We start from the raw sequence: 20,018 nt of genomic DNA, 5'->3' as shown, positions 1-20,018 counted from the left end.
ATTTTATTTAACCAATCCCTTTACTAATGGACATTTAGAAACTTCTCTCTCTCTTTTTAATTTAACTAAGCTAGAATGGACGCACATATAAGGATTTCTAGGAGATATGTGGAACTGCTTGGCCAAAGAGTTAATTTATGATTTTAATTGCTATAAACTGCCAAATTGTCTTTCAAAGAAGTTGTAACAATTGGCAGTCCCAGTTACAATTACCCTGCCCAGTTACTATTGAACATTTATCCTCCTCAATATTCATTTATAAAACTAAGCTAATGCATATGAATGAATGGAAAGCTACTACCAAAGACAATCTCATGAGTTAAGCACAAACAGATTCAATTAAAAAGATATTGCTCTGTTCATTTATTTTTGCATGCGTTGTCTAGCCTCAATAAAATATTCACTATATTACTGAAAACACAGTGATTGTTTTAGCCAACAGCTACAACGTTGTTTTTAAATTTACATCTAAAAGTTAGGAGGTGGCACAGAGGTCTAAGGCTGAATGTGAGATAACAATAATTGTTAAATTTAACAAAATGAAAGTGGGCTAAAACCCACTGTCAGCTCCGGAGCTTCTTGTCCTCTCTTATTACTATGCTGTAATTTGGTATGGCCATGTAATTATCAAGCACATTCAAAATACACTAATCAGGAGCTGGGTTTTTTTTGTTTTGTTTTTTTCTAATCTGTCAATTACCTAAAGAATAAGTTCAAGTTCTTTCACATGACACAAAAAGCTCTTCAAAACTCTGATGGTGCCTGACCAGGGGGTGGCGCAGTGTATAGAGCGTCGGACTGGGATGCGGAGGACCCAGGTTCAAGACCCTTAGGTCGTCTGCTTGAGCGCAGACTCATCTGGTTTGAGCAAAGCTCACCAGCTTGGACCCAAGGTCGCTGGCTTGAGCAAGGGATTACTCGGTCTGCTGTAGCCCCAGGGTCAGGGCATATATGAGAAAGCAATCAATGAACAACTAAGGTGTCACAAGGAAAAACTTAGAATTGATGCTTCTCATCTCTCTCCGTTCCTGTCTGTCTGTCCCTATCTATCCCTCTCTCTGACTCTCTCTCTGTAAAAAAACAAAAACAAAAACAAAATTAAAAAAAAAACTCTGATGGTCCCAAATCAGCTCTCAGCTGCGCTCCCTGTCACTCTTTCTCGTGTGCTTTCATCTTTGGTCACAACTATTCCCTGGGCCTTAAAAATGCCATGCTTAAATCTTAAATGCCTTTCTGCTCTTGACCAAGCTGTTGATTCTTCCAGAATATACTTTCCTCTGACCTGAGTGAATCTTCTACTCATCCTTAAGACCCAGCTTAAGCATAAACTTATCCAGAGAAGTGATTTTCAACCTTTTTCATCTCATGGCACACATAAACTAATTACTAAAATTTTGCAGCACAGCAAAAAAATATATTCTTTATTAATCTGACAAAAAAAATAGGTATAATTTTAATTCATTCACGCCAGACAGCTATTGTTGTGTTGGCTGTTGTCATTTTTTTATTTGACAAAAGGGAAAGAGGTCAGTACCTCTAACTAAATAGTCAGGTACCGCGTGTTTTAAAAATAGTAGCAGCGTGCTTCTTGCAGCACACAGGTTGAAACTGCTATCCAATAGGCTTATCCCAACTCACCAAGACATCTTTGTGCCTGTGTTATTTTATGCCTCCATCTGTCATGGAATATATAATAGTGTATAGTAATTGTGCCTTTCTTATTCACTATCCATCCAATGTGTCATCTGAGGAGTGAGACCATAGTTCGTTCATTTTTATATTCTCCCCTTCCTCATGGCTTAACATGGTACAGAAAATTGGTACTTACTATATGGTAAATGGATAAACAGGAATTACTTTAATTTAAATTTAAGGCATATGGGTAACTCTTTCTTGGGAGGAAAATCGCAAGACCACCTCTGTTAAAAGACATACCACAGGAAATGATATTCATTGAAAAAAATGTTTCTCATTCATCCATTCAGCTAATATTCTTTGAGTGTTTGCTAGGAGCCAGGTACTCTTTCAGCAACTGTAGGTCCAAAAGTGAACAAGACCAGGTCTTGCCCATTGAGCTTACAGTCTAGTGAGAAATCACTGAAAAAACAGGTACACCTACTAACAAATAAACAAAGAATATAATTACAGATAAATATCAGTGTAATAGAAATAAAATCGGGTAATGCCTACAGGGAAAACTGAGGCATGTAGGAGGAAAGAAAACTCCAAATAGGGAGTTAAGGGAAGCTTTTCCAAAGAGTTGGCATAGGAAATGAGATGGGAATAATGAGAAGAAGCCAGCCATAGCCAGGAAAGCTAGGGAAATAACATTATAGGGAAAGAAAGAGCTTGGACTGTTCAAGAAACAAAAAGAGGACCAGAAAGATGAAATGCGGTGAATGTGGTGGTTTATGGGGGCCAGCCAGGTTAGGGACCGGGAAGAGATGTGGCACATGATGGTGTATCTGGTGTTCAGGTCAGACAGAAACAAAAGAACAGATCATGGAGGATGCACTCCGCCATGATAAAAATTTGATATTAATTGCAAAAGACATTTACTGGAGGATTTAAAGCAGCAGGTGATAGGATTTGATTTTGTTTTTTTCTTGTAGTGTGGTCTGAAAGTTTTGACGAGACCATGAAACCTATTCAGTATCTCATTAAAAACTCTTCCTAGAAAAATTTTGAATACACAAAATTTTGCATAAAAATGGCTGGATACTCTAAAACATCTGAAAGCCTATGAATCCTGTGCTAAAACTTTCTAATTAATATGCAACAGTTAATTTTTCTTTCTTAGGATAATAAGAACAAGGTGCCGTCAACATGTTTCACCTCTTATAAAACCTAAGAGGTTATTTCTCAATATAAAGAGCATTGGTATGAACCAGTTTAGAAAGAACAAATCCCTAAAGACCTTCCTAGTCACATCCCATACCTAAACCCTATTGTTCTATTTTCTTCAAAATGTAAATTTCCAAAGCAAGAGTGGAAAAAAAACCCCCGTGAAAGTGAATACTAGACTAATCTGTCTAACCACTCCATCTCAAACTTATACTTTTTCTTAAATAAGATTTCCAAAGCCAGAGTACTAATCAAGAAATTGCAGTTTAGCTGACTAAATAGCTGATTGTTACTTTCCCTTTGTAAGGACTGCTGATCTGAATTATTTTTATGCGGTGACATTTTTTTTTCCATTTCTCAGGTCTAATTTTTCTCAATGTATAATTAGATATTTTTCAAATGTAGCTTACCCATATGCAAAATAAGTAATCAATTCAAAACCATATGGAATAACAGAAACAAGGAAAAAATGCTAAAGGAAAAAAATAGGTTGAGAAGGAAGTATTAAATAAGCTATGGTTGTGTGTATATACACAAAGAAGCAAGTTAATAAACTTTAAAGAGCTGCTCATAGTTATTCAAAACAGACCTCTGAATACTATCAAAGCAATTTGCATTTGACAACTATTATACCACCTTAAAATATCCTTTTTACAGAATAACTGAGAAATGTACCAGACTTACACAGTGATTGTGCAAAAAGAAGAATCACTTTTCTCTTTTCCCTAATAAAGCAAAAGTGTTGACCATTCTTAGCTACTACCGGTATACATAGTACTACTGGACTCCCATCAGTAACCATCAGTACAGGAACAATCAAGTGCTTCTTTTGTCTGAAATCTTTTCTGCAATAGTTTTTGTCATTATACCTGTAATGATTCTTCCTCATTCCTGAAATAGATTAGATTAAATTAGATTTTATTAGATCAGAGTAGATAAGATTAGGTAGGGGTTTTTTTGGGTTTTTTAATTTATGTTTTTAAATTAATTTTAATGGGGTAACATTAATCAATCAGGGTACACAGGTTCAAAGAAAACATCTCCAGGTTATTTTGACATTTGATTATGTTGCATACCCATCACCCAAAGTCATATAGTCCATCACCTTCTATCTGGTTTTCTTTGTGCCCCTCCTCTGCCCCCACCCCCTCCCTCTTCCTCCCCACCCCCAGTAACCACCACACTCTTGTCCATGTCCCTGAGTCTCATTTTTATGTCCTACCTATGTATGAAATCATTTAGTTCTTAGTTTTTTCTTATTATTAATGTATGTAGAAGAGACTAGGTCATTTTTCTATGGCACCCTTCCTGGAAGTATTACCAATCCCTGCTGAAGTGACCACTAGCCCCTTTCTCTGGTCACATAATATGAGCACCACTTTGGGTTTGGGAGCAAGTGCTTTCATACAGTAGTCCACTTACACTATCAGCAATACAGCACCTTGCAGAATTCATCTTGTTGATATTAAGCCCACAGTATTAGCTGAGACCCAACTGTCCTTTGGAGATCTGACCCTTAAAACTGAGAGAAAAATGATACATCCCAAAGGATTTCTAGAGCATCCAACTGTCCTAAATTTAAATTCAAATCCAAGCTATCCAGATTCCAATACTGTTAATCGTTGTACTAATATTTACGGCGAACACTTGAAAACATTTTATTCTAAAACTATTCTGGTTTGCTTCCTTGCTTTCTCTCCTTTTTTCCCCTTCTTCTAAGAAGCTTTATCCTATTATGTTCAAACTCAAAAGTGATCTACAGTATTGCTTTGTAGTAGCAGATAAACTACCTAACTCAAAAATTTTAAAGATAATTTTAATGAGATAAGGTTTTGGTGTTTTCCATGATTAAAATACAAAGAAACATCCGAATAATCCAATGGCCAGCAATACTGAAATTCATCAAATTATAGTACAATCATTCACTAACCAAAGACCTACATAAAAAATAAAGTTCTCCCACTGTGCCAACCCAGGTGTTCCCAAATTCTGACATATCTAAACTGTGTACTAGGATGTTTTTTTGACCTAAGCATCTCATAATCTGTAAAAACTCAAATATCTGGGAAAGAAACTCTAGCTAGATTAGTTTGTATCAGAATTTTTCCCTCAGGAAATCTGTATTTCTCCATAAAAAGAAATTTTTAAATATTGTTTGGCCAGTTTCTGTGTTATGATTATTTTTACATTACAAGATAATACAATATGCAAAACTCACTATATTTGCAAAGGGTCACTTAAAATATCACAGAATTATTCAATAAACCTATGCCCTTGTTTTTTGTGACATAAATGATGTAAAAACATTAAATAAAAGAGGAAGACAGTCACACATTTTTGTTTGTAGACTGAATCTTCAGGCCTTTAAGTGACTATCAAATGTTAGGGCTTGGACCTAAAAGAGAAAGAATGAAATATTAATAATGTCCCACCTTGTGGGAGCTCAGCATTACTTGACACTACACAGAAACCGACCTTTTTGTCCTTCAGGCTTGCCTACCAGGCCCCATCTTCTATCGCAAAAGCCAAATCATCTGATCCCAAACTAACTGTCAACTGCCTGTGATGGTGGGGAAGCCAGACATCAATCAATCAGGTTTTATCAGACGCTCTCTTCGTTTCTCTGTTGTGCTCATCTTATCATCTGACCCAGTTGTAGCCCTGACTTCAGAAGCTTAAGCAACTTGATGACAAAATATGCGCCTGTTTGTTCAAGATGCACATTGTTAAGAAGTGGGGTGGTATTTTTAGAAGCTACCTAATATATTTGCAAATGAACTCTTGAATATTTCAGATTTACACAAGCACTCTGTTGGATAGTCTTCCCTGCACAGGGAGTCTGTGCTTGGCTGTGGGAGGCCCAATAAATTCAAAATATGTAACAAGAGTACTTAGGTACAAGTCAAATGTCATTGCAAAATGTGGTTATTTATGTCAAAATAGGCAAAAAGCTTATCAATATGAGAATTTCAAGGTGTCACTTCAAGAAGAGAAAGAAGATCTAATTGATAAATGTGCACAATACAAATTCAGACAGTTTTACCCCAAATAAGTAAAAATAACTCAGAAAAATTAAAAGCCTTTTTTATCTATATGAATTGACTCGGGTCTTGAAGAAAACAAATGCTTAAACCATCAAAGCTGTTGGTATTCCCATTTTAGCTGGCCCTGGAGTATACAGAATATACTGCCTCACATCAACTAATTTGGCAAGGAGGTGACTGTGACCTAGATTATGAATTTGAATTTACTTAAATTCAAAGTAAATATTTGTTACAGAATTTTTATGCAAAAATGAGAAGAGTAAAACATATATGTATGTTGTGGATACTCTATATTAGCGTAACTGGCTGTCTAGTCTACTTGCTTAACTTAGTCTTTTTCTTTCAACACACTTAGTTACATTTTTAGATTTTCCTTAAAACCAAACGAAAAATTTCACTATGAATATAAGATTTCTATTAGAAATGTTGTAAATATGTCACCATCTCTCATTAAAATTTCACTTAAGCATAATTTTAAAGGCTTCTGTAGGTAGCATAAAATTTATCCACTATTTATTCACATAAATACCTACCTTAATTATATAAGTATGTGCTATAGAATATCACAGAGCATTACATGATATGTTTTGACATCGATGAAAATACACACCATGCAAATAGTTTGTACACAGTGAGAAAGTACAAAATTAATTTGTGTGTCATTCCAAAAAATTCCCACTGAATTCACAGGGTTTTATTAAAAAACAAATGTCTTTGAACTTCTCATCTCACAAAATAAGTAAAAAGGCTCCCAACATACAGCATTTTACATTTGGAATCATAAGACATAGAAAACTAAACAAGTTTTTATTTATGATATGAAAATTACTTTCCTTTTACACTATCATAAAAAAATTAAATCCAATAAAAATTTTTGAATAAGCAAATATGCTAAAATGACACAAACTGTTATTATTAAATTATAAATAACCAGATATTTTAAATGAATTGTCTGATAATCTTTATAACTTCTATTCCAAATTTGGTAATCTAAATGCCATAAACAAAAGAGAAATGGAAAAGATAAAGTGTATTTAATATTTAATTTTGTTTCATTATTTTTAAAACCACTTAAGAATATATGGTTTTTCATCTACTTTCTGCATACACTTAGAAAAATATGCCCCTCAAATGAAATTGAAGATTTGTCAATTCACAATTTTTAATCTTCTAGTCCTCAGTTCATTGCAGGCTTGCAATAACTTCAAAATATACCACCATGAAGCAAATTCAGGTCTTTCTTAAGGAGTATAACATCTTTAATATTCCAAAGGAACAATTAATAAGAAAAGTTTAAATTCCAGGTAAATAGGCAATGAAGGACATATATTTGTCTCTAACTCTAAATTTTATAATTAATTCTTCACCGTATTCAAGTTTAAAGGCGTTTTCAAATTTTGTAATAAATAAAAGAATTCTAGAGATTATGACTGAAAAATCTATGTTAAGTAACTTGCTTAAAATAATCTTCCACATGCGATATTATATACATGTTGAGTGAGTGCTAATTCTTTTATTGTCTCAATAATGATGCTCACCAAAGTTTTCCAAATATAGATTAGAGTAATTCTTATCTTCAAAAGAATTTGTCTATGAAGGAAATCAACTGAAAAGAAATATTAAATATATCTTCAATAAATGCCCATTTAAATGTAATCTTAGATGCATTTTGAAATTTGAGCAAAAGGTTAAATATAGCTTTTTAATGGCCTGCAGAAAAGCTATTAAAATTATATATATTTGTGGTAGCCTATATATAAGCTATTATATCATATATATATGTGTGTGTGTGTGTGTGACAGTTGTTATAAATAAACTTGCCATAAAGAAAAGCCAAATCATGTACAAGAAAACATCAGACTAACACCATTGAACAACTTCTAGCAATTCAAAGGGGGCACATTTTCACAAATAAATACAGCGAAGCTGTCACTGGCAGATGTCCAGATAAAATGAAGGTCTATATAATACTAAATATTATACTAATGCCTCTAATAAACATATTCCTTGTTTTACACCTGTGGGAATATTACCAGAATATTAAATTAAAAAACAGCATTCCATTGTAAACTAAATAGTTTACTGTCAGGTATTACTTGGACAACGCCTAGAATGAATAAGCAATTAATTATTTGGTATTAGTGATAGCTACCAGGCACTCGACATTCATTTTTAAAGTCTCCAAAATCATGACATACATATTTAGTTTCGCCATAAATGAACGTGTTTAAGTTCATTTAATGCCCACAACCCTAGGAGTAGAATACTGCAGGGACCAGTTCTAAATCCAGTTTTTACTCCTTAGCATAACTTTTGAAATGAGTAAGATGAATTTCCAATGATATGATTTAGGGAAAAAATGCTCATTTTTAGTGATCACTGTATCTCAGAAATATCAACAAAATAACATATTTGTTGGCTTCTGGCTTTAGCAACTTATGGTCTTTTATTATCTTTACAAACATTCTTCAAAGATTTCTACCCTTTCAGGGTACTGATTTAGGATTTTGCTTATTAGCAATGAATATTTGTTAATATTAAAATATTCTCATAAAAATGTTCTTCCTTGGACCTGAATATCCATAGCAGATCTCTCTGGCTTCAGACCTGGGACTAGCCATCTCACACCTAACCTGAGGCAAAACTGATCCTCAGAAGTACTTTCTAAAAAAATAGTGGATATGAAAATAATGAACCAGGGAAGAAGAAATGAAAGAAAAATACAACAGCCTCTTATTTTCACATCTGAAATCTTGACCAAAACCAATTCTACCTAGTAATTATCATATATTCATTTTTAGAAGTATTTGTCAAAAGTATAAATTACTACGGCTTTAAATAATTCTGACAATTCTCTACCTTTTTGTCATCTCAAAAAGACAGTCTGACAGTATGCTATGATACCCTCTCAGACAAGCCTCTCGGCATTAATATTTAAATCTTACCTATCCCTTGTGATTGGAATTCAGCCTCTATTCGCAAACAAAAACTAAATCAATGTTCTTAGAGTTCAAACTAGATCCCTAAACAGTTTGCCACTCTCTATGCACAGATAAGATAAACTTTCTTTGACCCAAGAGATGAAGTTGCCATGACGATCAGAGAGTCTACTTTCTATATTGATATTTTGCTGATGTAACAACAAATAGAACCAGATCCTAGCGCCGATAATGGTGATTAATTAATACTAATATTGATCCCTACAAGCAAGAGACAAGGCTATTAACTTGAAGCCTGAAAAGTCAATTGTTACCTGTGGCAGAGATACTAGCAGCTGATTTGGAAGCATAATAAACAAATGTGCTATCTTTATGCTAATACCTTAAAGAGATAGATCTTTCTAGAAGGCCATATATTGCCATGTCTGAGCTTATTAATTTAATTGCCTTTCAGCTTTTAAAAATATAACTTTATTGAGTGATACATACTTACCCCTTTATAAGGGGAAACACATTCTCTGGTGACTGAAATAAGGGACTTTTGCTGCTATTCATTTGGTGAGGGAATGAATTTTACACAGTGGCGGGCACTGAATCAGACCAGGTGTCAAAAATACCTGCAGTATTAACCTGAAATGTCCTACTAGTCCTTCAGAACTCGGAGAGTAACAGAAACTCAGGGCTTAAAATTACCATATTCACTCATACTTTTTAGTGAACAAAGATTGTATTAAAAAAAATAGTAGTCCTGAAAAGTAAATTACATTCCCAACTATACCGAATTTTAGATTCTTCACACAATTCAACCAAACATCAAAAAAACAAAAACAAAAAACTTCCTCTAAATAGTATCACTTTATTTAAAGTATGAATATGTTATTTTGAAGGAAAGTTCATTTGGCAAAGTGCTTTGTTAAAATGTAAAAATAAATGAAAGAACTTAGACTGAGTAAAATTAGTATTGGTTTATACTTTTTCAGCTAAAGTTACATGTTTGAGAAGTGTGGAAGTGACTAAAATGCAAATAAGGCCATCCTTGATTGGCCTTGGCTATGAGGAAGAGCAAAAACCTCAGTGCTCGGTCGGAATCCATACACCTAAGTCCCAATACCTCACTCTCTCAAACACTAGCATCGATCATGTTCTTTCAAAACTTCATCCAGTGACAATAACTAATAGCAAAATTGGCTACTGAGAGTTTCATTTTTTTGTTTTTATCATGCAAAGAAGACCCAATTAGTCCTTAAATAGTCCTCAAACAGCAGAGATAATATGCCTGAGATGCCTTGAATAGCTCAAGAACAGAAGTGAATTACCTTAGTTATAACACAAAGTTAACTTATTTTGTTTACCTTATATAGACAAAACATACATACAGAGATAGGCTATATATAACTGATAAAATCAATGAATATGTTCATTTTACCCACAATTACCCAGAACAAACTGATGTATAAAACTTTTCATTAACCCTTAAATATATAATAAACTTTAAATTAGCAGAATGAAAAACTCAGAAACAAGTCATCTAATTGCATTATTTTACTTTACAACTTAATAGCACTAACTTAAATATTATTTGAGAAGTCACATTATATCTTCCATGTCTACCTTTAAATAGCTCAGGAAATAAAATTTTAATTTACAAAACCTTATTGGTAACCACGCGATATATAAAATAAAACACTGATCTCTTGTATGAAATTAGAGATGCACACTCCTTATAATTGAATTGATAAATTATATTATTCATAAGGTCTCTAACTACAATTTATAAAAAAAAGTTTGAACTTCTTTGTCCAGTTAAAAAATACATATTATGATACCTGATATTAAACCTCACAGTTCTTCTTACTCCATAATTTTACTAATGAACCACTCTGGAAACTTTCCAGAAGTGGAAAACATAAGAGCTGCTCTTTTAATTTCAAGTCATATTGCCAAGTTTTGGTCCTAAACTCTTTTCCAACAACTAGAGATGAAAATGCTACTGCATTCATATTTTCATTGTTGACTCACTGAACTTAAAAAAAAAAAAACTGACTACATGATTAATGATCTTTAGAAATATACTTTCTTATATTCTTTTTAACTCCTAAAAACCAGGATTCATATATTAGCCATCTTAAATTTCCTTATTTTTTAATCTACTAAATATTTAGTCTTAGATTTCTTCCAGAAGAATCTATACATTAATAGATTTTACATTTGTAAATTAATTTGTTTATCTTACTGTGGGTACCAATCTATTTTATTGATAAAAAAAATTGTTGTACAGAATGTATTTTCCTTTACTTCATGGCCAGTATAAAAATAGGTATTTCAAATGTTACTCAGCCAAAAATGTAGGAAATAAAATCCATATCATGACACATATCATAAACCAAAGAGAAAGGCTTACTTTTTTAATGTTATATTTAATTATCCTTAAAATTCAGATGAAATGAATAATTTGTTTCAAAGCAAAAACCAGTCAATACTTGGCAGGTGAAAGCAAGACACCCTGAGTATAAGAGTGATGATCAATGTATTTCAAATGTGCATAGTATTCCCAAACATCTTCTTAAAATTATATTAATGATAATACAGTAGATAATTGACTCCGAAATTGTACTGAGAATTAATACAAGTAACACTTTTAAAAAATCCCTACATTAGAACAATAAAAAAGAACCACAATTATTTCTTCGAAAACCATAATTTTAAGGTTCTAAAGATGATCTAAGTAGAGATTTGCACATTGACAAATACTAAGTAAATTGAATATGCAGCATTCTCATTTTAAAACCATAATCATATTATAAAGAAAACAATGTTACCTACTTCTTAAGAAAAATAGCATAAAACAAAAACACCACTGTGCAAGTTAGGGACTCGTGCGGCCTGAAATTATTAGATCATCTCAAATAACAAAAAGGTAATTTATTCAATACGAACAGATTCCAACTTCTGCAATATCCCATCTACAGACCTGCTAACAAGATTATTCTTAACACGGAGTATTTCACTTTCCAAGTACATACTAAATTCCTACTATCTCCTTTACTTGTCAAAAAAAAAAATCTGCCTCAATTCCCTTCTTTTTCCTTTGCCACAAATGATCTGGCATATGATCTAGACCACACATTTATGTTCTACATGTTTGAAAACAGCAAACAATCTAAAAGTTTTCAGAAGACTACTTTTACAGTATGAAGAAGAGGACCTTTTCTTAATCTTAGATGAAAATAAAATATCTGAATTTCTTTCCTCCCTTTCAACCTCAACAGTAAGTATTAGGTAGCATTTGGGGGGGGGTGGGAAACAACCAGTATTTCCCCATACCCACAGCCAAGACGTTTTAAGTGTGAGTAAAGTTGGGGGACATATAGGGCAGTAAACACATTAGTAGAGGCAACAGCTTGGAGAAGAAAACAGTCAAACTGCACACACAACACGTTTACTAATCATAAAGAGATGCACTGGTAAAAGAAAAAAAATCATCATTTCTGTCATAAATTTTGCAGTGCAGCCCCAGAATGGAGAACAATCTGGGCAATTTATTGGCATATTGGCAGGAGGTGATAAGGCTAAAAACAACAACAGCGAGCAGCTGTGCGAAGAGATGGGCTGATAGCATGATATGGCTCCCACACCAAACACCTCCTGTCCTATCAAGGCTTTTTATCAAACCAGGATTACAATAATAGCTGAGGAGAGAAAGCTTCTGAGGGGAGGGCAGAAAATATAGTCTCGGAATACAGAAAAAAAATATCTGAATTTTGGGACAAAACATGGGGGCAAAATACATAATTTATCACTGTATTATCAGGAAATCCAGGCAGTCTAATCAAGGAGCACTGAGTGACTATTTTTTGCCTTATCATCCAAAGTGGTGGAAACGGAGAAGGAATTATCAGGCTTCTGCAGATTGCTGGGCTGGAATTTTAATGGTAATAATCGGGTTTCTGATGGTATATCTTCTCCGCTTATCTTTCCCATTATCTCCTCTTATCTGGCCAGTCATCATAGCAAATTAATGGTGCTCTTTCAGCGTCGCCTTTTTATCGCTGCCCGGAGAGCACCCAAGGGGAAAGAATAAGCAAAATATTAAAATACTGCATAAATCACAATTTTAGATAGCAGGGAACTGTACGCAGTAAAAGAAAAAAAAAAACCTGTGCCCAACAACCTTTTTGTCCTTTAAATTGACTGTCTCCAGAGTTTCTGGTCTAAGCTGACTTTTTGCTTGTCATAGTTACTCTAAATTGGGTGTGTGTTATCAGCAGTGCCAAAGCTTTATTTTCAAATTCTGGACATTCCAAGTATAAAATGCAGTTTCATTAGTTGCATGAAATGTTGTTTCAAAAAGCATCTCTTTATAATATTCTTCAAACTCCCATTTGATCCAGAATATCAAAAGCAACAGTGTTACTTGTAACAATAATAATAATAGCAATTACAATAAAAGCTGCACCTCTTATAAACTACTAAATTTGAAGGGAGAACCCTATTATATAAATAGTAACGACTCTGAGTATCAAGACAAACTTCTCCATCTGCAAAACTGTCTCTTATGCCTGGACAGGCAAAAGGAGACAAATGTCGATAGATTGCAACCAAAATGACTTTATATCTGGTCAGACCACATTTAACTATTCCACCACCACCTCCCCAAAAACCCAGCTATTAGACAGCACTGCTCTAATATAACAGTTCAAAGACCTTCAATTTTTCATTTTCCTGAACAGTGCAAGGGGAGAAGGGTGTCCACATTTGCATAGATTATCACTGTGACCCAAACTGGATCCACTAAAAGTCTAAAATGCATGTACATATTAATACATATGTATATATATAACAGCAGACAAGAATCACTGTGAACAAACAAATATATTTGTTCACTTTCAAATGACAGAACTTTCAAACATTTTTTGATAGTTAATAAATCACAGGTTTCAAATAAGCCACTAAAATGTTTTACGGCCTATAACACAAGTGTAGCATCAGCAATTAGTTCCAACACTTTAATCTTCAATTATATGAGGTGGGCACAGAAGGATAGAAAAAAATAATTTAATGTAGTTAATTGAGAAGATAACAAAGTATTCCCAAGTAGAATCAGATGGTCTTTATGCCATACAATCAATTAATATTAATTATTTATTAACAATCTAGATGACAGCCCTGAACTAAAAAGTATTTGCATTTAATGTTTATAATCATATCTTATTAATACGCACAGTTTTGTACTAGAAAAACGCAACACTGAAGCAGAGGGACGCGATCAATTTAGAACTAAAAAGTAAAAGACAATTAGTTGAAACCATGAATAAACACTCTGAAAAAGTGAAAGTCTTCAAGAATAGTATCTCTAACTTGATTAAAACTGCTTTGAGCCAAAAGTTATGTCCAGTCCTTGCTTAAACCCAAGTTGCATACAATAAGAACTGAAGTATGAAAGAAGAAACCCACTAAATAAAAGCTAGAGAAAGAATCATGTCTGAGAAGCAACGAGTGTACACGGATATAAAGATCTAAATACTTAACTGTTTCAACCTGCTTATAACAGAAACCCACTTCACTCTGGAATAGTTGATTGACACGATTAATTTTTAAACTACACCAAACAGAATTTTCAACTTTTGGGGGTGGGATAAGTGTGGTTAATAGTCAAGGGGGAGAGGGTTTGTATTACACCCTTATTAAAATGACACGATAATCAGTTTGCAACTAGTTGCCCAACTTGAAACAGGACGAGGAAATGGACACACCGCATGGCTGGCAAAAAATAAACTCATAAGGCTGTTTCTCATTTTCGGCCAAAGCGTTGAAGACAGGTCGCGGGGCAACAAAACACCGTTGGAGAAATTGTCTCCTAGACAAGAAAAGTTGACCGAGTTCAGCTCTAGGAGTGTTTGTGTTTGGGGCAGGTGTCTCTGGCTGCGCTGTGTCCTCTAAAAGTCACCCAGACGCCGAGGGGCTCTGGGGCTCCAGGTCACGCTCTGTCCTGCGCACCCGCGGCCTTGAACTCACAGCTTAGGTGCCGGGAAGTGACTGGCGGCCCCTCCCAGCAAGGACTCCGCGCGCCTCCTGGGCCATCTGCACACCGAAGCCCCGCTCGGCCGAGGCAGACCGTCCCCGCGACCAACCCCGGACGGGCCCGGAGCCCAGGGGCGCGCCTCGCTCGTCGCAGCCCGGCTCCCGCAGGGCGGAAGCGCACGGCCGCCCGCTGCCGAGGCGCGAACTTTTACACCTACTTTTTGTTTCGCTTCGGGTTTGGCGTGGCCCTGGCACCGCCCAGGCGCAGGAGCCCCGGACACTGATTTCCCACCGCCTGGAGACGGCCTCCTGGCCTCGAGGTCTCCGCCAGCTTTTCGGAGAACTAAGTTCTCACCCTCGATGCTAAAAGTGGTCCCCAAGTGTAACGCCACGTCCATCGCAACAATGACAACAACCACAATAATAATAATAACGATCTGAATGAGCGGGGCTGCCCCGTGAGGCTCGGCGAGGAAGCCGCGGTGCCCAAGTGCGGACCGGGTCAGAATTCTAGAGAAAGCCGGGAGCGCGGAGGCTGAGCGGAGAAGGCGTGGGATGTTCGTCGCAGCCTCTTCCTCGGTCGGCGCTCGGGCTGTCTGTCTGTCTGTCTGTGCCTGACTAGTCCCTCCAGCTGCTCAGGCAAAGTTTGACAAATCGGGGGCCCGGGGAGCGGACTGCCCCGAGTCTCCCTCCCTTTCCCGCCCCGCGCGCCCCCCTCCCCAGAAATAATCCCTCCAACTCCCAGCCCCGCGCGCAAACTTACGTTTGATTTGCCGGGGTTTGCTCTGTTTTCGCCGGGACATCTCGGCGGCGGCCGCTGCTCCCGGGGCTCCCGCGGTGCCCGCGGTCCTGGCTGCCGCTCTCTCGGCTCCCGCCTCTCCCGCCGCCGCCGCCGCCGCTGGCCAGGCTCGGGCCGCCGCCGGCCGGACTCCAGGTGCTCCGGGCGCGCGGGATCCGGGAGCTGGGCTCCTCCGGGAGCCGCGGAGCCACGTTTGGAGATGAGCAGGCAAATGAGGAGACGGAGGGGGGGCCGAGAGAGTGTGACAGCGGGGAGGGGCGGGGGGCGGGGGAGCTCCGGGGGTGGGGGGAGAAGGGGAATTTACAAACGAATGGACGGGGAGAGAGGAGAGGGAAAGGGGGCACCCGGAAAGAAGGAAGAGAAGGAGGGAGGGAAAGGAGAGCGAGCAGAGGGGAGCGGGGACGGAAGGCGCGGGAGGAGGAGCGCGCTCGCTCTCCCCTCGGCCCGGCGTGCGGGGCAGATTCCCGAGCGCCGCCGCCGCCGCCGCCGCCGCCGCCCCGGGCCGCGCAGCTCGCGCTCTGCCGCGGGAGGTGGCGAGGCGCGCGAGGGAGGGGCGCGCCGGGGTTGTGGGGAGGGGAGACTATTCCATCAGCGAAAGGAGGATTGGCTGCATCTAAAGCCAGTCCGGACGCAGAGCAGGGCCCCAGCCTAGGTCGGGTGGGGTGCAGTGGAGCGCGGTGGGGGGTTGAGGGGTGAGAAGCGCGGGGAAGGCTTGGAAGGAGGCCACCTTCTGCAGTTGACACAGCGTCAGCTCTAGGCATCCGCCGGAGCACCCCTCCTGGCAACTTCTTCCAACAGCCCCCTTTGATGGACCCCCAACTCTCCTCTCACACGCCTCGCTTATACGGCGGGGCACAAAGAAATCTCAGTCTCCATAAACTTTGTGCTTCCAGTTATGCCGCCCCCTCCCCTGGCCTCCACCCCCCCCCCCCCCCCCCGCCCTTCCAGCTTCTTGGCAGAAAGGTTAGGCCACTGGCAAAACCCTCGGCGAGAGCCAGCTGATCACAAATGCCAACTGGGTGTCTTGGGGCCAGTTAAGTCCTCTCATCTGCCCAGGCTCTCGGGAGACCATTTCATTGCTCTCAAGGTTCCCTGGAGACCGCCATGGACACGGACCATCCCCCACTTGGCCCGCGCAGATGGGATGCTGCCTAGCGGCGTCCTTAAAGTGCTCTGTCTCACCTCGAGTTTCATGTCAGATTGTAAAAATTCCAAATTTGGAGACAGGCAGATATTTTTCTCACATCGAAAAGTGGGACCATGAACTAGGGGATTAGTCCTAGTTGGGAAATGAACCATTTCTCATCAGACACTAACTTTTTGAGGAAGTCTGTGGAAGTTCTGATGTCCCTCCCCAGCCCCATGACCTTTAATTCTTCTAGTTCCGCCACAGGGAAGCAGCCGGCGACTAATAAAAGATTTGATCTTGCCATAATTTCCTAAGCAGGTAAGACCCAATGACTATTTCATGGTTCTTTGGCGTTTAAAGTTTTGTTTAATTCTTACTCAATTTTTGTATGGGTAGTATGTTGGAAAGTGCAAGCCAAAAGAAGAACAAATTTTGAAATAATTTGCATAGTTATTATTTTGTCCAAGTTAAGCTGCATGAGGCTAGCTTAGTTTCTCAGAGTTTCATACACACTGAATATTAAATATATTCTCCTGGGTGGGCTGGAAGTAGCTTATAGCCAAGTGGCATTGTAACCGGCTGCTTTATGTAATCAGTATTTACTAATAAACTCCACTGCAGTTAACAGATATTGCTGACTTCCCCCAGGTTGTGAGAGCATCCATTCTGATCTGAAATTGTGCTCCCCTTTGTTTGGTTGACTAGCACTGGTGTGAGCCCCACCAAACTCTGCAAGGGTCTGAGGGTCAGGAGAGAGCCTGGGCTGATTGAGCATAATGCAGGCTGCGGGGGTGTGCAGGAGGCGCTGTAATCAGTGTCACTTATAACCCCATCAGGACATCTTCTGGAAAGTACACAGAGTTATCCTATGAAGGGTATGGCTGAGAGAATTTTAATACAAAGCTGAAGACCAATTGTGAATTATATTACATTATCATTAGTATTGTTACCATATGAGGTTGTAAGAATACATGGTTCTTTGCAGTGGAGAATGCACTAAATTGACATAGTCCCTCCCCTGAAGAACCAACAAATTAAAGCTGTAACTACCAGGAAAAGCAGGGTTATTTGTGTTTGTGTTTTGGAATGAATAAGCAGACAGAGAACTACAGATTATTGTCTTCTTAATTTTCAATTCATTACAATTAAATTGGTGTGCTTAGAATTGATGCATTATATATTATGGCTTTTAAAGATCTTTTTACAGAACTGGCTGACTTTTTATATCACCCAAAAGGAATGCCCATTGGAATTAAAATATCATAACAGTTAGTGTTTCTTTTGGCATTTGAAATGGTTAAATATGCAAAGCAAAAGAGAAACAAATAAACCTCAGCCAAATACTCACTTTAAAAACTAAAAGGAGCAAAAGTCAGGGAATTGAAGGCAAGATTGATAAAATAGCCAGACTCCGTTATTTGAAATAGATATAGTTTATCTAAATTTATAAATATATATGTTAATTATAGCCAAAATGAATGAATTAAACTAAAAGATACTATTATATTTTGTGTATTCTCATCATTTATAATGAGAATGTTAATGATATTTAAAGTTAATTTTTTCTTTTTTCTAGTTTAATTCACTAAGGTTATAAAAGAAAAAGACAGCAAAACCTATAAGCAATTATCTCTGTCCAAATGGTTATAGCAGCCCCAAACCACAGCTACATGACTATCAAACAATGATTATGAAAACCACAATTGAGGAAAGCATTAGGGAATGATATTGCAAAACCACAGCAACAAATGTGTCTGTGATATTGAAAACCACAATACCCTGTGTATCGCAAATTACTATTTAAGTATAAATGTGAAAATATATAAGGAACAGCACAAAATAATTTCTCATTTACTTAAAAATGAATTATTCATTTTCTAGGCTCACTGATTTCATCTCTACATAATGGTTCGTTTTGAAAAGTTTCTGCTTTCGAAGACAAATCATTTAAAATCACATATATAAGTTACTTTAGAAACTTTTAATACTATTTCCGCAAATGCTAAAAAAATTGATCTGAAACCAATTGGGAATAAAGAAACATCTATCTCTGCCTAGCTTTCTTCATAAAGTTCTTTGGGAGTTAAAAGGGATTTGAGTTGAAACTGTTTATAGAAAGGAAGAAAAAAAAAAGCTTGAAGTATTCTATTACAACCTCAATGAGAAGATAATTGTATATTCTTAGCTAGAAAACATACATCACAATAAAATGAGATGCCTGTACCAAAACGACTATAATATGTAAATCAAATGTTTATTTACAGTGAATAAAACAATATTATTTGCAAGTTTATAGGGTTGCTAGGTTTAGGAAATTAAAATTCAGGATGCCCAGTTAAACTTGAATTTCAAATAAACAACAATAAGTTTTTTGGATAAATGTATTTCATGCAATATTTGGTACATACTTATCCTAAAACATAATTTTTGATTATCTAAAATTCAAATTTAACTGGGCATCCTGATTTTATCTGATAAACCTACAAATTTAGCATTTTAACATTTCACAAATTTATGGTTATTTATAATACTATTTATCAAAAAAGGCAGAGAAATCCTAAAGTGCTTCCTATCAACATAGGCATATTGAATTCTTGAACATATTATTGAGAGAAGGCAAGGTAGAAGGAATAAATTTCTACAAAGATTCTTTATTTGGCATAGTATAGAAATGTGCTCTCGGTGTAAATGCATTGTATTCATGTATGTCTTATTCTTGGATTTGTTTTTAAAATATGTTGTGTGTTCTTTTCCCTTCAAGGGATGAGCAAATTGATAAAGACACCTCCCAGGCCTCATCTTATTAGGCAGCAAGCTGCCTTCTTTATTATGGGAGTAAACAATATTCAAAAGCTTTGGAAAGACTTAATTTTTTGCCCTTGTATCCTCACCAGAAATTGAATACAGTTTATCTGCCTTGATTTAAGATTGTGACACTGAATTGAACAAGAATGCACTATGAAAATAACGTTTAGAAATTGTGTATCTTTATAATTTCTGCAGTTTAAAACTAAAAATCAACAAATTCATCTAAATGGCATTTCTACATTATAGCTATGAAAAGGACTATCTGTTTACTTGCAAGGGAGCCAAGGGCTTTGAAAATGTTCAGTTAATCTAGGTTGGAGGTTTGACTTAGGCTTCATGTAGACTGTGAATCCCTAGAAAGAAGTATGTGTGTACAAACATTTTTGCTAAGGACCAGGTCTATTAAATTCATGAGATTTTAAGAAATATCTATA

At 37.1% G+C, this 20,018-nt stretch overlaps 1 protein-coding gene across 2 annotated transcripts in view; it reads right to left on the bottom strand.

The window, feature by feature from the left end:
- ZFPM2 (zinc finger protein, FOG family member 2) overlaps positions 1-15,885 on the bottom strand; it is a 496,687-nt gene extending 480,802 nt beyond the window's left edge. For both annotated transcript variants that reach the window (XM_066379346.1, XM_066379347.1), the window contains exon 1: positions 15,612-15,885. In XM_066379346.1, coding sequence (XP_066235443.1) covers positions 15,612-15,651 — 40 coding nt within the window. In that variant the 5' untranslated portion in view covers positions 15,652-15,885. The remainder of the gene's footprint in view (positions 1-15,611) is intronic.
- Between the last annotated feature and the right edge of the window lie 4,133 nt (positions 15,886-20,018).

Source organism: Saccopteryx leptura, chromosome 3 (assembly GCF_036850995.1).
Source record: "Saccopteryx leptura isolate mSacLep1 chromosome 3, mSacLep1_pri_phased_curated, whole genome shotgun sequence".
Taxonomy (NCBI): domain Eukaryota; kingdom Metazoa; phylum Chordata; class Mammalia; order Chiroptera; family Emballonuridae; genus Saccopteryx; species Saccopteryx leptura.
Note: the sequence above shows the minus strand (reverse complement) of the source record. Positions and strands in the feature narration are given on the sequence as shown.